At 45.1% G+C, this 15,991-nt stretch overlaps 2 protein-coding genes across 5 annotated transcripts in view; one reads left to right on the plus strand and one right to left on the minus strand.

Annotated features, from left to right (window-relative positions):
- The window catches only part of LOC129711946 (TNF receptor-associated factor 2-like), a 39,914-nt gene extending 30,914 nt beyond the window's left edge, over window positions 1-9,000 (minus strand). Inside the window, exons 1-2 of one of the 4 annotated variants that reach the window (XM_055659995.1) lie at window positions 8,931-9,000; window positions 60-292 (exon numbers count right to left, since the gene is read on the minus strand). In XM_055659995.1, coding sequence (XP_055515970.1) covers window positions 60-262 — 203 coding nt within the window. In that variant the 5' untranslated portion in view covers window positions 263-292; window positions 8,931-9,000. The other 3 variants (XM_055659997.1, XM_055659993.1, XM_055659994.1) reach the window with 3 other exon arrangements.
- A 174-nt stretch (window positions 9,001-9,174) lies between these two features.
- Window positions 9,175-15,991, plus strand: part of LOC129711948 (coiled-coil domain-containing protein 183-like) — a 31,466-nt gene continuing 24,649 nt past the window's right edge. Inside the window, exons 1-2 of the mRNA XM_055660001.1 lie at window positions 9,175-9,355; window positions 15,569-15,690. Coding sequence (XP_055515976.1) covers window positions 9,262-9,355; window positions 15,569-15,690 — 216 coding nt within the window. The 5' untranslated portion in view covers window positions 9,175-9,261. The remainder of the gene's footprint in view (window positions 9,356-15,568; window positions 15,691-15,991) is intronic.

Below are 15,991 nucleotides of genomic sequence, written 5' to 3' on the forward strand. Positions count from 1 at the left end.
AGAAAAGCGAGGTTACAGATTGATTCTGCACTGGGTGGCATTAGTTTGTGATCTCCCACCTGACAATCCCCTTCAGACAGGAGGCACAGTAGCGGTGACCACATTGTGCCTGGAAGGGTTTCCTCAGGATCCCGTGACACTCGAAGCACAGGTACTTCCCCTCGACCTTAGCTGCCAAAATTTCTTTAGGAAAACCAATACGATTCCCCAGCGCTTGAGATTCTAATGAATTTGGTGGGCTTCTCTCGCTCCTTGCTGCCATCTGTTGTAATCTCCACAGCTGACAGTTTGCCTGAAAAAAGGAAAGAAAATAAGCCCCTGCAACTTGGCGAGAATTGCACAAGTATTACTGCACAGAAATCTCCCTAGCCAGTTACATGTCAATGATCAGTGACATTAACTGGGTCAAATGAATAGCACAGTTACGCAAAATCATTTTTTTTACTCGTCATTCTAACTGCACCTTTCATACTGCCTCCTCAGGCATGAAAGTTTTGATTATATATCACATACTAGAAGTCATTGACCCATGAAAAAAGCTATAACATAGATACAGAATATATCCTCCAAACCCAACATGTTTAAGATAGTAAAGTTGGAAAACAGTATGTGCCTATAGAAATTTAAGCCGTTGAAGAGTACACATATGGGACATGAAGCAAGGATAAAAATAGGTACTAAGAACAATTTCCCAGGTACTTAAGGTAGTTGCCAGGGCATTGACTACATGTAAGCCTCGAGAATAAATTAAAAATGAGGAAATTGCAATATACTTTCATTTATCTGCTTTTAAGCATCATGAATTCCCCCATAACCGGCAAAAATGTCTATGTATATTAAGCCTTCAACATCAAGGCAAAAGCTCTGTTGAACCTAATGAAATGCGATTTGAGTTTCCAGAATACAGTAAATAATTTGCACTGTCATGTTACCATTTAGAATTAAGCGATTTCTGCTTAAATTGTACCTTATCCCATGCAATGCATAAAACTTTCTGCATAGTCTATACAAGATAGTTTATTTTTTATATATTTAAGAAAGAACTGCAGATGCTGGAAAATCGAAGATAGACAAAAATGCTGGAGAAACTCAGCGGGTGAGGCAGCATCTATGGAGCGAAGGAAATAGGCGATGTTTCGGGTCAAAACCTTATTTTTTATATAAATAAGTTCAAACAATGAATATTATTTCAAGTAATATGCAAAATAATCATGAAAATACTGGTTTTAATTTACATTTATACATCCGGGCAGTGCAGGGATGGGCTGATTGGCAGCAACACGCTCTGAGGATTTGGCACTTCATGTGATGTGATAGTCATTCATTAATGGGTGATTATTTCTACATTTAAATCTGTTTAGCATTAATTTATTATTGTTATGTGTACTGAGGTGCAGTGAAAAGTTTTTGTTTGGGTGCTATCAGTGTACAACTGTTATTTAAAAGGATAAGGAAAAGGCAGTTTCAAGATTTATAAATAGAACACGAGCAATTCTAGGCAAACAAAAGCTTAGATGCTAATTTTCCAATATCAGTTAATCACCGACCTTACTCTTTTCATTTCAACAAAATCAATCCTTCCCTCAGCTCCTTCTACCCCGATTACCAGCTTCAACTATCAGCACTTACAGACGATTGATTCATATCAAAGATCAAATGTCTGCTACAAATCTCCTGTTCCCAAACTATTTCAATCACCTCCAATTTTCTAGTGTCTTTTCTCCCTAACCCCAGCTCTCAAATTCATCTCGGTCGAAGGGCCTACATTCCTTTTTCCTTCCCCTTCCTGCTCACCTCCCTTAGGCAACAAAGATTTGCCAAATTCATCCCAGAATATTACTTACAACCCAACCAATTTCTTCGATTAGGATTCCTATTTCTATGCAAGGACCACAAAACAATGCCTTCCCAAGACCTGTCTTATGTTTGACTACAATAGGGTCAATAGGCATGCGTAAGGCGTGCATAGCCTAATGTTGTAGGACAACTTGTTCTATTTGATCTTATTTGATTGTGCACGCTGGCTTGATTGCATTCGTCGAAATGGGTCGGACCACGTGAAGGTTTCAATCATCCACCCCTACAATAGGGTATTCTCGTCATGATCAGGACAACCTATAATATCTTTGGGTTGGAGACAAAAGACTGCAGATGCTGGAATCACAAGCTAAAAACAAACCGCTGCAGGAAATTAGGGAAGTCAGGCAAATTCTATGGAAAAAATATGGACACATTACTTTTTGGATTGGGACCCTTCTTCAGAATGATGGAGTAGAGTGGAGATAATTGGTAGAAAGAGGCAGGCGGATGGGACAATGTAAGAGTTGGGAAATAATAGGTGGATCCATGTGAGGTGAGACTGATTGACAGATGAGTTAGGTGGGAGGAAGGGAGGGTGGAGATAGTAACCAAGGTTGAAGGTGGAGAAGACAAAACTGTTCAAATGGTGCAATCTGGTAAGGAGTGAATGATGGGAGTGAAATGGAGAACTAAAGGGAGAGGTGGCGAGTAGAAGGGAGCAGGTAAAGGGGGCAGAGAAGAAAAGTGCAGGACACAGGGAGGAGATGAGCAGTTAAAGGAGGAAGTTAAGTGGATGGGAGAAGGGTTTGGTATATTTTTGTCACATGTATGAAGATAGAGTGAACAGCATACTATCCAGTTAAATTATACCATACATGAATGCAAGCAGGTACAGCAGGGTGACTCGGAGAAAAAGACCAGAGTACAGAATATAGTCAAACAGTGTTAAAGTTAGAGAAAGTGCAGATCAAAAAGTATCTCACCAATGTAAAGGAAGCCACATCGAGAGCACCAAATACAATAAACAGGCTTGGCGAAGGTACATGCAAACCTGTCTCACCTGGAAGAGCTGTTGGAATCCCCAAACGGAGGTGAGAGAACTGGCAGGAGAGAGTGACTGGAAAGGGTATATGGGTGTGAAGGACGAGATTAATGAACCAGGCAAACATAGAGTGGTCCCTGCAGAAAGCAGAAAAAGGTGGGGACAGGAACATGGGACAGGTGGTGAAGCTGGCGACTATCATACAATGGTGTGTTGGATGAGAAGGCCAGTGTGATGAAAGGCAAGGACCAGAGGAATTCTATCACTGTTCTGTCTGGGAGGAGGAATTTTCTTTCACGCTCCCTCCCCTTCCCCCTTACCAATTCCCTTCCACCCACCATCTCACCCTCTGGTTCTACATTTCACACCCAATCTTCTCCCTTTATCAGATTCCACCATTTACACACTCTGGTCTTTGCCACTTCCAGCCTTGGTTACTCACTTTACCTTCCTCCCCTCCGTCAGACTCATCTGCCACTCAACATCTCTACACCAGGGTCCACCTATAACTTGCTAGTTTTTGCCGCCTTCCCCTCCTCATTTCTACCAGCTATCTCCCCTCTACACTATCAGTCTGAAGAAAGGTCAACCCAAAATGTCATCAGCCACTTCCTTCTACAGATGTTGCCTGCCTGTTCAGTTCCTGCAGCAGTTTTTTTGTTTGATCAATATCTGGATTGTCTTTCATAATTTCTGTGACTGAATTACAACACACTGGTCTAATAACAATATGCACCATTTTAGCAAATTCCAGCACTTGAATTGGATTTGGAATGCAATTCTGGTATCAGGGTGAGAATGCTTGTGTTCATGAAGACAACAAACCCTTCTCATAAGTTCTCCTCTGCACCTCTTTGCTCAATCCCCTCTAACCTCATCTCACAAACTCCCTACTTAGATTTCTCTACCCTTCCTGGACTCACCTTCCCATTTACATTGTTGCTTCCTCTCTCACATTCTACCCACTGCTCTCCCACAACCTTATCAAAAGACCCTCATCCACACTGGACTCCCTCTCTGCCCTTCACACTAGCTCATTAGCTCCAGTCTCCCATAATCTAATGCCCCAAGCTAATAGAGCTATCTTTGGCTCACCCACCATGATGTACCCTTCCGGTCACCCACTACCCTCACTCACTCTTCCACCAGCCCCTCCATGACTACCACCCATCCGCAATTCTCCATTTGCAGACTCTCTCCCAGGGCATGGCCTTCTATAACCACCCGGCTCCCCCGTCCCACTCCCAGTAACCATGCCACCTGAAACCTGCATCAGTTTCCCAATACCACTTTCCACCAATCACCTCCATATGTTTCTACCACCCCAACTTTTCTGCCATAATATCTGTAAGAGATCGGCTGCCCATCCACAGCCAAAGGCAGACAACTGCACTGGCTACCCAGTGTAGGGCATGGAGTAGCCATGTCAGGAGCGTAAGGTCTTAAACATGTATTCAGCTCATTCTCCAGTTATATCAACAATTCCTTACAGACAGAAACGTTTAGAACTACTGCTCAAGAATTATAAATCCAGTTTCAATGTTTCTTCTCCTTCAGACCTTTGGACATGGATCACCTCCCAGCAAAGTTTTGACTCTCCAGAAAAAGCTATGTATATTTTAGACTTACTTATATAACTCTCAATCTAATGGCCCCATTAAGCAAAATTATTTTATACTGACCAAATGTTACCTATCCAAACACAGCCAAAGTATCTTCAGAAACTTCCCTGTGGCTGTGTATCCTCTTCAAACAGGCAGCGTCCTTTAGCAGAGCAGGCTTGACTTTCTATTTGCATTCAAAGGCACTGCATTACCAATGCCCACAATTTTACCATTCTGGAGGTCACCATGAACCAGCGATTCAATTTAACCAACCACACTAATATTTTGGCTACAAAAGCCGATCAAAGGCTGGCCACATTGCTGAGTGACTCAACTCGACTCTCACAAGTCTTTCCATTTGCTCTGAGACACAAGTAGAAGATATTCTTCTTTGGATGAGTTCAGCTCCAACAAGAATCAAGAAGCGTGTCATCATCCAGCGCAAACCAGCTGTTTTATTGGCATGCATCTATCATCTTGAACGTTCATTTCCTTTACAACCGTGCGATGATTGCGAACCATTGCAACGTGCTCACAATGGTTTGAAGCCCACAATCGTGCTCCAGGTGCTGCCTGCAAGTTTTCTTTCTTCCTACATACCATCTGATCTAAATATCCATGGCCAGTGTGCTTTATTCTCAATCCAAAATTACAACAGGTACAGCATTTAAAAGCAGCTTTTTACCCCCACCTTCTGAAGAGCAATCAGAGGTGGACAATAAATGCTGACCTTCCCAGGTCACATCTGCTATGCTACTGTATGCGTTTCACTGTGCTAGTCTGGTTCTCACCTTATAATACATATAATACAAGGGAATAAATACAATCGAACAGCAGTTGCTGCCTCACTGGCTCCCTGTATTCAACACGTTTGCCTTGTGTCCCCCACCCTACCACTCGCACAGGCACCAGGCGGGTCTCAATTTGCTTCAACCCACATGGGGAGGATGAAGCAAACAATTGCGGCTCTCGCAGGCTGGATTCGCTTCCATGGCGACTCAGCGAGCAGCGTTGGCAAACAACGTGCATGAGACGCCACACTGGCCCAGCTCTGGCCCAGAAGCCAGACCCCCGAATCTCGGCACCTCCGAGCCCAGGCCGCACCCGGTCCCGTCTCCGCTGTCAGACGGGCGCGATTGCTGCATCACAAAGTCCGCGGCGAGGTTCACAGTACGCGAGCCGATGGCAGCTCCAGCACGCAGGCCCCAGTATGAGCCTCGGCCGTCGGGCATGGCTACACTGAGACCACCCGAGACTCGGGATCCTGCACCAATTCACTGCCCACAACCCCCTCCCCTCCACCGAGCCCTACTCACCGCACGCTCCACAGATCGCTCCCGGACGCTGCGAGAGCTGGGCGGGGCCAGGGCCGGGGCTGAACCGATACAATGAGGCCAAAGATTGTAGAGCTCTCTAATCTTTGGTGAGGCGGCAGACTGGCTGACACCAGACCCCGACCTACTGAACCCGGACCTAAACCCCGACGTACTAAACCTCCAACCCTGACATACTAAATCCCCACACCTGAACTCCTACACCCGGATCCTGAACCACAACATACTAAACCCCCGCACCCATACCATGAACCCCGACATACTAAACCTCAACACCCAGACCTGGATCCTGAACCCCAACAAACTAAATCCCCATGCCCGGATCCTAAACCCAGACATACTAAACCCCCATACCTAGACAACAAACCGTAACATACCAAACCACCACACCCGAACCCTGACAGCCGGACTCTGAACCCCGACATACTAAACCCCTACACCTAAACCTGCACCCATATCCTGAACCACCACAACCAGATCCTGAACCCCCACACTCGAACTCTGAACCCAGACATACTAGGCCCCCACAACCGGATCCTGATCCTCGTCATACTAAACCCTTATAACCGGACCCTGACATAGTAAACCCCCACACACGGACCCTGAACCCCGACTTACTAAACCAGACACCCCACAGAGACCTTGAACCCGATCATCCACACCCAGTCACTGAACCCTGATATATCGATATATGACCCTCACTCCCATAACACCTGGACCCTAGCAACCTCACTTCAAGACGCTGACCCCAACATCCTCACACCCGGATCTTGAACCCCAACAACAGCTGGTATGGACCCCAAACCCCAACAAGCACACTTCCAGTCCCCGAGTCCCAACAACTGCAGGGCTAGACCTGATCGTCAACAACCGTTTACCCTGATTACCAACCTTCCTCCCACCCCCCCAGCTAAATCTCAACAATCCCTTTCCACAACCATCACACCTGGACCCCTCAACCACACCCCAAGCAGCTGCTACCTTGGATTACACCATTCCATAACCCCAAAATGCCAAACGAACCACAACCCCCAACCATACCACACTTTGAACTTCAACTCCCCAACCCCTCACGCCACAACCTCACAGCCGAAAACCCAACAATCTCACCACTGAACCCCAACAACCTCACCCAAATGCAACACAAACTCCAAAAACATCAAACTGAACCCCACATTCTGAATCCCAAACAACTTTGTTCCTCGGGACCCACCTAAGCTGCCACCTCCACCAAATTTCGCTGACTAACCATCCCCCTCCAACCTAAACCCTGCTAAACTCATTTCATTGAACCAAACCAAATACAAATCCACCTACAAGGGTCGCCTATTCCTTCTCTCCATAGATACTACCTCACCCGTTGAATTTCTCCAGCATTTTTGTCCACCTACAAATGAACCTCACCAAAACCATATTTCAACCAAGTTCTTCTCAGCTCATCAAATTATCACACCAAACCTTCCCTGAACCCACCAAATCCTCCCTTTGCACACCACTAATTATTTCAGTATCATCAGCCAACCCACACCCCATTCTAAACTCTCCCCTCAAAGCATATATATATATATCCAACCAAATCCCACTTTTTTATTCTGAAATCTTCCTCCCCATATAACTAAATTTTCCCAACCCCCCCCCACCTAGCCACTGAAAATCCCTTGAACCCCATCAATTTGACAAAAAGCTCACTCACAAAGCGTGGTTTCCAATCCCCGTCAAATATTCCTCTTCCAAACCCCACCAAATCAAATTTCCAGATATTTCACCTGAGCAATCTAAAACCCAAAGGATTATATATTGAATTATCCAATATCAGGTATTTCTGCAGACTGGTTAGCACCACGCAACACAATGCTTTTCACCATAATGTACATGTTGTAGCGGGGACTCGCAGGAGTCCAGCCAAAATCCAAGCAATCACAGGTTGTGTGCATGAGACGTGTTTTATTCTGTACCATGCAACTTCCTACTCCTCACTGGTCATGGGCGTTGCCCGACCTTAAATACCCACTCAGGTAAAACACCATGACTAGTGCCTCCCACACTGAGACGCCGGCCTCCAGAGCCGAGGGTTCGTTGTGCTTGTGGCTTACCACCAGGTGCCGCCATAATGTGACAATAAACTAAACTGAACAACTCCATATGCCCATTACCCACAGTCCTCCCCCCAAGTCCCGAATCACTTTCCCCTACAGTTCCCAGCTGCCCACCCTCTCCCCTGATTTGATTAATCTCAATCTTTCTTATCAGATTCCACAATCTGCATCCCTTGAGCTAGAATATTTATCCCAGTCCATTTTAAGCATAACATATCTGATTGATCTAACTTGCCCCAGAAAGAAACAAATTGAAAGCTCTCCCTTCTGCATCATCTCTCCAACTACTAATGTATTTCAATTCAAAACAAAAAATGCTGAAAATCTCCAACAGGTCAAGCAGCATCTATGGAAGGACAGTTAACATTTCAGATCCGATACCCTTGAATGTTTCCAACATTTACTGCTTTTATTTCAGATTTCCGGATCTGCAGTTTACTTATTTGCACATTACCTTTACTTATTTGCACATTACCTTTATTTCTATATTTATTAACAGACACTAGGATCAATGCCTAAACATGGAAATCCCTCTTTTTTAATATTTCCCCAGATTCCCTATAATTAGTCGGTCATGTTTAAGGCAATATGGAAAGATTTAATTGGAATTTCAGGGATAACTTTTTTTACACCGTGATGGATATATCTGGATGTAGTAAGGTGAAAAGTAAGGTAGAGCATCACTCAGCACTGGACAATTTTACATTTTATCAAGTCAATTAACATACAAATATGGAACGAGCTGTTGAAGGAGCTGCTTGTGGCAGGTACTATCATCACATTTAAGGGACATTTAGATAGGTACATGGATAGGACAGATTTGGAGGGTTATGGGCCAAGCCCGGGCAGGTGGGATGTGCGTGGATGGGGCATGCTGGTCGGTGTGGGCTGAAGGGCCTGTTTCCAGCTGTACGACTGTGTTTTTTCAGAGCAAGCATCTGTTGTTAGGTTATTTGGGATGGACTTCACCTGTCCAAATGTTTGCATGTGGAGATACTTTCCTCGCAAATACTCAGCAGAGCTGAAGCTCCGTTATAGGATCTTTGGGCCTCACCTAGCTACGCCACAGGTTAGATCCGGTCCGGTCCGGCCCGGCGCCATTGCACACGTGATTATGCGTGTCCCGCCCACCGCCCCATACGGGCTCCAGGTGAGGCCCCACCCCCTCCCCGGCAGACTCCAGGTGAGGCCCCGCCCACCACCTCCTGACGGGCATTTGGTGAGCACCGCCTACCGCCCTCCAACGGAGCAGCTGAGGCCTTGCCCACCGCCCCCTGCTGGGCTCCGGGGGTACCCCGCGCACCGCCTCTGTGACGCCACAAGGCGGTTTGTGTGACGGTGACCCGCCAAATCTTTGGTGGAAAGGACGCTGCCGGTGATTCCAGATGGGGAGTGGCGACGGTGCCGACATGGCGTGCTTCAGGGAATGGAGCAACCGCGATCAGATAACGCAGTTGCGCAACAAAGTTTTCCTGGAAGGTAACCGACCACCCAGCTGCGGGAATGCAATGCTCTCGACACTGCATCACCCCCTAATCGCCGCCTTGGGCGTCAATGGTACCTGCACCTCAACACACTCAGCTGGGTGCTGCTGAGAATGTTAGTGTCCCCCAACAGCATTTCTTGTGTGGGAAAATAATCTGTGGCCGGGAGATGGCAACGGAATGGGACGAATTGAATGACACGTGGATGTCAGCAAGAGCACGATGGCCAGAGTGGCCTCGTGTTATTTGAGTTTATATCATTGCCTTCGCCTGCAAAACATCTGTCACGCTGTTTCCAACATCAAAAAAACTCCCAGTCCACTTATATGCGTGCATTGAACAAACTCCGCAATTGTCAATTCACGTCACCTTCCGCAAGATCTTTCTTGTCGACAGCCATCATTGTCTCTTGCATGGTACACGAAAAAGCTGGATAAACTCAGCGGGTGCAGCAGCATCTATGGAGCGAAGGAAATAGGCAACGTTTCGGGGCGTACCCTTCTTTGTCTACTCTATTGTCTCTTGCATTGTTCCTTCACTGACCCTCGCGATCATGTGACCTTTCTGCCCCCACACTAGGCCTGCAGCGAAGCTGTTGTGTGGAACAACTATTCCTATCCTAAGCTAAACATAATCAGCTGTTATAAACTCTACTAAGGCTTCAATCTCTATGTTACTGGGCAGGGGACATTGCAGGGGACTTGGAACCATATTTGCCCTTGTATTTTCAGCATAGGTCACTGACAATAGACAGAACTCTGAGAGTTTTATGACGTTCCATCTTCTGAACAGAGCTCCAAATACATGTTGCGTCTTCTCTTGGTTTGATGCGGCTGAAATGAATTAACTTGGCAATGATCAGGGATAAACCATAGAATCTCAAAGCAAAACATTTGTTGCCAGAAACCTTCAATAATCTGGAAATAAATGAGACACCTTAGGGGAGTGTGAAACTTTCAGTTTTACTTTTCATCAACATTTTCATTATGAATAGTGTTATACATTCCTACTCATGCAGTTTACCAGAGTCCTATGCATTTCAACAAAAGACAAATGCTGGAAATCAGAAATAAAATAAGAAAATATTGGTATTGATTTATTATTACCAGAGGAGGAGATACAGTGAAAAGCTTTGGTCCACACAAAATGCTGGAGTAACTCAGCAGGACAGGCAGCATCACTGGAGAGAAGGAATGGGTGACGTTTCGGGTCAAGACCCTTTTTCAGACTTTCTTGCACAGTGAAAAGCTTTGCTTTGCGTGCTACTACGCAAGCCATATTTCAGTACAACGGGTAGTGCAAAGAGGAAATAGAGCACTGATGAGCTTGATAAGGCTGAATTATGTTAAAAATATAAGAAAATATTAAATCAATACCTGAGCCAGCTGACAACTTATATTTTAGTCTCAAAGCAGGCTTTTTTCCACGAGATCGACACAGAAAGGCAAGTCTAGGCTTGCCTCGGGTTGCTGTGTATTGAGATAATGAATGACTTTAAAATGCGTCCAGCATTTATTTGACAAGAGAGGAAGCCCAGATTAATCCCAGTAAGGGGTATTGGGACAACGTCCGATGCCTTTGAGGTATGCAGTGGCTGATAACTTTGATATGCAAGTATCTTGTACCAAATGTCCAATGCCTTTGTACCACATGACAAGATGCCTTTGAGGCAACTGATGTGACGCGACAACTCAAACGAATCGTGAAATAACGTGTATTCTCTGTACCTCTGACCATGACTAATGTTTGTGGAATGTGCTAAGATGACAAAAAAACACTATATTGAATTGAATTGAATTATCCTTTATTGTCATTCAGACCTTTCGGTCTGAACGAAATTTCGTGCCTTGCATATAATAAAATAACGAAAACACACAATAAACACAAATTTAACATCCACCACAGTGAGCTCACCAGGCACCTCCTCAATGTGATGGAAGGCAAAAGTCTTAAAGTCTCTGTCTCTTCCCTCCTTGTTCTCCCTCTGGGCTGAGGTGATCTAGGCTTCCGTTGTTGTGACCCCGCCGGGTGATGGTAAGTCAGTCCTGCGGCCCGGGGTGGTCGAAGCTGCCACCCTCCAGTCCAGTGGACGCAGATTATGTTGCGGGAGCTCCGGAAAAACAGGTCACCAACCTGTGACCTGCGAGCCCCCGATGATGTCGTCCACTGGGCCCGCGGCCGAGCCCCCAAATTCAGGTCGCCGCCGCCACAGTCCCGCAGCCTGGCCGCCACAGCCCCAAAGTCGGCCAGCCTTGCACTGGTAAGTCCTGGCTGGCTCTGCCTCCGGAGCCTCGAGGTCGGTCGTAGCTGGAGGCTACCAGCTCCACCATTAGGCCTCAGCGCAGACCGATAAGGAGAAGGGGGATACGACAAGAAAAAGTTGCATCCCCCAGAAGGAAGAGACCAAAACCATGTTTCCCCCCCCCCCCCCCCCCCCCCCCCCCCCCCCACACATACACAACGTAATAAACTAAAATTTAACTAAAACAGGACAAAAGAAAACAAGAAAAAAAGGTTAATTCCCGGGATGGCGGGACTGTCATATGCTGAGAGAATGGAGCAGCTGGGTTTGTACACTCTGGAGTTTAGAAGGATGAGAGGATATCTCATTGAAACATATGAGATTGTTAAGGGCTTGGACATGCTAGAGGCAGGAAACATGTTTCCGATGTTGGGGGAGTCCAGAACCAGGGGCCACAGTTTAAGAATAAGGAGTAAGCTATTTAGAACGGAGACGAGGAAACACTTTTTCTCACAGAGAGCGGTGAGTCTGTGGAATTCTCTGCCTCAGAGGATGGTGGAGGCAGGTTCTCTGGATGCTTTCAAGAGAGAGCTTGATAGGGCTCTTAAAAATAGCGGAGTCATGAGATATGGGGAGAAGGCAGGAACGGGGTACTGATTGGGGATGATCAGCCATGATCACATTGAATGGCTCGAAGGCGAAATGGCCTACTCCTGCACCTATTGTCTATTGTCTAGAAAAAAAAGGAGGGGGAAGATATTGCGCAAAACAAAATTACCCAGGGGGAACCCTTTTTCTGACAAGCAATTATGTTATAAAAAAAATTGGGGATGAAGGAAAATTCGGAGGAGAAATGAGGATAGGGTAAGGAGACTGAAAAGTCACGGGGAGTCTGACTAATCACGATCTGGATCAATGTCCAATCACAGCGTACGAGTTTTTCAAACTTAACTCTCTCGCTTCAACAAAAAGACTATACCTCAGTCCTCCCACTGCAATGACTATATAAGTGACCCGATAGAGCATCAGTCTCCCTGGGGAATGCCTGAGCTAATAAGCAGAAGTCTTGTCAGAAAAAGGTAAAGTAAATTACAAAGAGACATCTTTGATGATGAAATATTATGTACTGCTTGTAAAACAATGTTTTTTGTATATGTACTGCTTGTAAAACAATGTTTTTTGTATGTGGAATATGTGAAATTTGAAGCAATGAGCAAATGTGTGTGTGTGTCCCTTTAAGAACAGAGTTTGTCCTTTAGAATCCACAGACAGGTTATGGTGTGTCCCTTTAAGAAACTGCCATGAATGGGGGGGCGGAGCTATACTTGAATGATAAAATGTGTTGTTTGTTATAAATTGAGTTCAAAATTGGGACTCATCCCGATTAAAGTGTAAAATGAGATTGGAAATGTCACAATCACAGAGAAAAAGAAAATGTGTTATCGATTATCGATTACTGATTCTGAGTGAGTTCTTTTCGGAAAGATTGTTTTGATGTGATAACAGAGGTTGTCCTTTAAAATGGAAATGAAGCAAGATTACTGTCTGGAGACAAACATGTGCTGTGTAAGGGAAAAATGAAGGTACATGCAAAATTGTCTTATGGCTTACAAAAGGGGGTTTGAGGGAACTCACAATGAGGGGTAAAAGGTGAGAGAAGATAAAGTAGATTGGGGAAGAGAACATATTTGGAGACTTGAATATTTAGGTGGGGGGAACATCTTCAGATATAATCGGATTAAAGAATAAGTTCACAGAGAAGGTGATTTCACATTTCCAAATCACCTGCAGAGTTTTGGTGGAGGGAACGAATAGAATGGGTCATTGAACCGCAGCTATAGAAACAGGATTAACATATTTTTAATTGATACAGGATAGGCTGCTGTACCCACCCCCTGGAGAGTGGGAGGAAGCCACCTACAGGCCCTGGGTGATTAACTAATTATGTATGGACAGCAATTAGCCCATGTCTTGCCAGATCTGCATTCCCAGGTACGAGGAGCTGTGCTGAACACCAGTGAGCACAGGGACGAGTCCATAAAGGCTACACCATGACAGGGTGCTGGGCCAAGAAGAAATTGAGACTGTTCAAAGGAACAACCAAGTGCTACCATCAACATCAACTGCCGTGAAGATTGAAGATCATCGTCGTTGGATACATTTGGTTGACTGTGAACAGTTTGTGGAAACAAGAAAGGATAATGGGGCTATTGACCCTCCTTTTATTCTGGGGTGGCCCACATGGACTGGACTTCCTTCAGAATGGCAAACTTGAGGACTAAACCACATTTAAAGGATGGTACACACCTCCCTTTAAACAAGATTGGAATCAAACATGACAAGCACAGCAGAGATACCCCGACTACAGATAGGATAGTAAGAGATCCGCAAAAGGCCAGTTAAATCTACCAGTTTGTGCCACAACCAAGGAAGGCACGGGTGTATTTTTGGGAAACAGTATGTTTGTGACAGGGCATTGTTATGTTGCATATGCAGTACCACACAAGAGAAGCATGAACCAGTTACACCAGCACACGGGGAGTTTCAATCGAAGCCTAAACGAAGGCTGAGCAATTTTTATGGTCATTTTCCCGTCCTATGGTAGTATAATAGTGTCACGGGAATTAATTAAAATGGCCTCCGCTGTAGAGACACTTGCTACACCGGCACACCACAGGGCTGTGTACTGAGCCCCATGCTCTACTAATGCATATCACCTAATTTGTGAAACACGGTGGTGGGGGTGTTATGGCCTGGGCATGTACGGCTGCTGAAGGTACTGGCTCACTTATCTTCATTGATTATACAACTGCTGATGGTAATAGCATAATGAATTCTGAAGTGTGTAGACACATCCTATCTGCTCAAGTTCAAACAAATGCTCAAAACTAATTGGCCGGCAGTTCATTCTACAGCAAAACAATAATCCCAAACATACTGCTAAAGCAACAAAGGAGTTTTTCAACGCTAAAATATGGTAAATTCTTGAGTGGCCAAGTCAATCGCCCGATCTGAACCCAAATGAGCATGCCTTTTATATACCTTTGAGAAAACTGATGGGGCTGAGCCCCCAAAACAAGCATAAGCTAAAGATGGCTGCAATACAGACCTGGCAGGGCATTACCAGAGAAGACACCCAGCAACTGGTGATGTCCATGAATTGCAGATTTCATGCAGTCATTGCATGCAAAGGATATGCAACAAAATACTAAACATGACTACTTCGTAGCCATCGTAGAATCTGTCCTCACCTTCTCTATCATGGTCATGTTTGGCTCGGGCACCAAGCACGACACCTGGAGGCTGCAGCGAATCGTTCAATCAGCTGAGAAGGTTATTGGCTGCAACCTTCCCTCCATTGATGAACTGTACACTGCAAGGGCCAGGAAGCGAGCGGGCAAGATCATCTCTGACCCCTCTCACCCTGGCCACAAACTCTTTGAATCACCTCCCTCTGGAAGGTGACTCTGGACTGTCAAAGCTGCCACAGCCAGACATAAAATCAGTTTTTATCCACGTGTAGTTGCTCTACTCAACAGCTAAAAATCTGTAGCCTCCCTTTCATCTGATATTTTGTTGGTTCACATGCTTGATCAATGATGTTTTATCATTATTGTTTTATTATTATTCATGTTTAGTGTTTTCTGAGTCATTCGTAACGGTCACTATGTCATGTTGTTACTTGTGGGTAGAGCACCAAGGCAAATTCCTTGTATGTGAATACTTGGCCAATAAACTTACTTCTGATAATTCTGGAGCAACTGTTCAAGCACTACTCAGCCCTTTTCCTTTGTGTCAAATATGCAGACAGGATGGGGAAGAGTATTGCTATCCAAGTGTGATCTGATAAGATGTGATTGTTACTAATCCAAAGCAAATGAACTCGTTTGGGGGAGATCAATTTACAAAATTTCAAACTCACTGATTAATGAAGTAATGGGTTTCTATTCTTGAATTTACTTTCAGAGAAGTACAAGACTGCTTATTATCAAACAGCCGAGAAAGGGATTGCGGAGAACTCGGATAAAATCAGGCAACTACGCAAGGATGTGGTGCTGGAGAGCATTAAGTTTAATAGTGCTGATCGGGTAAGTGGTGGAACAGGCTTGAGAGTCAGAGTGGTCTACGCCTAATTTGTATGTTGCAGACTGCATTGACAGCACACCATGACACATTTTATTCATTTTTAGAAGCAAAGTGGTAGCTAGGGAAAGGGTAGGTCCTCTGAAGTGCAAAGGAAGTAATTTAAGCAAGGAGTCAGAGGAAATAGGTGAAGCCCTTAGTGAGTACTTGCATCAGTACTATGGCATCAGGATGGCATGCAAAACATTAGGTTGGATAAGTCCCTTGTTATCTGTTCGGGAATACCGAGGAAAGCAATAAAGGAGA

This window comes from Leucoraja erinacea, chromosome 31 (genome assembly GCF_028641065.1).
Source record: "Leucoraja erinacea ecotype New England chromosome 31, Leri_hhj_1, whole genome shotgun sequence".
Classification (NCBI taxonomy): domain Eukaryota; kingdom Metazoa; phylum Chordata; class Chondrichthyes; order Rajiformes; family Rajidae; genus Leucoraja; species Leucoraja erinaceus.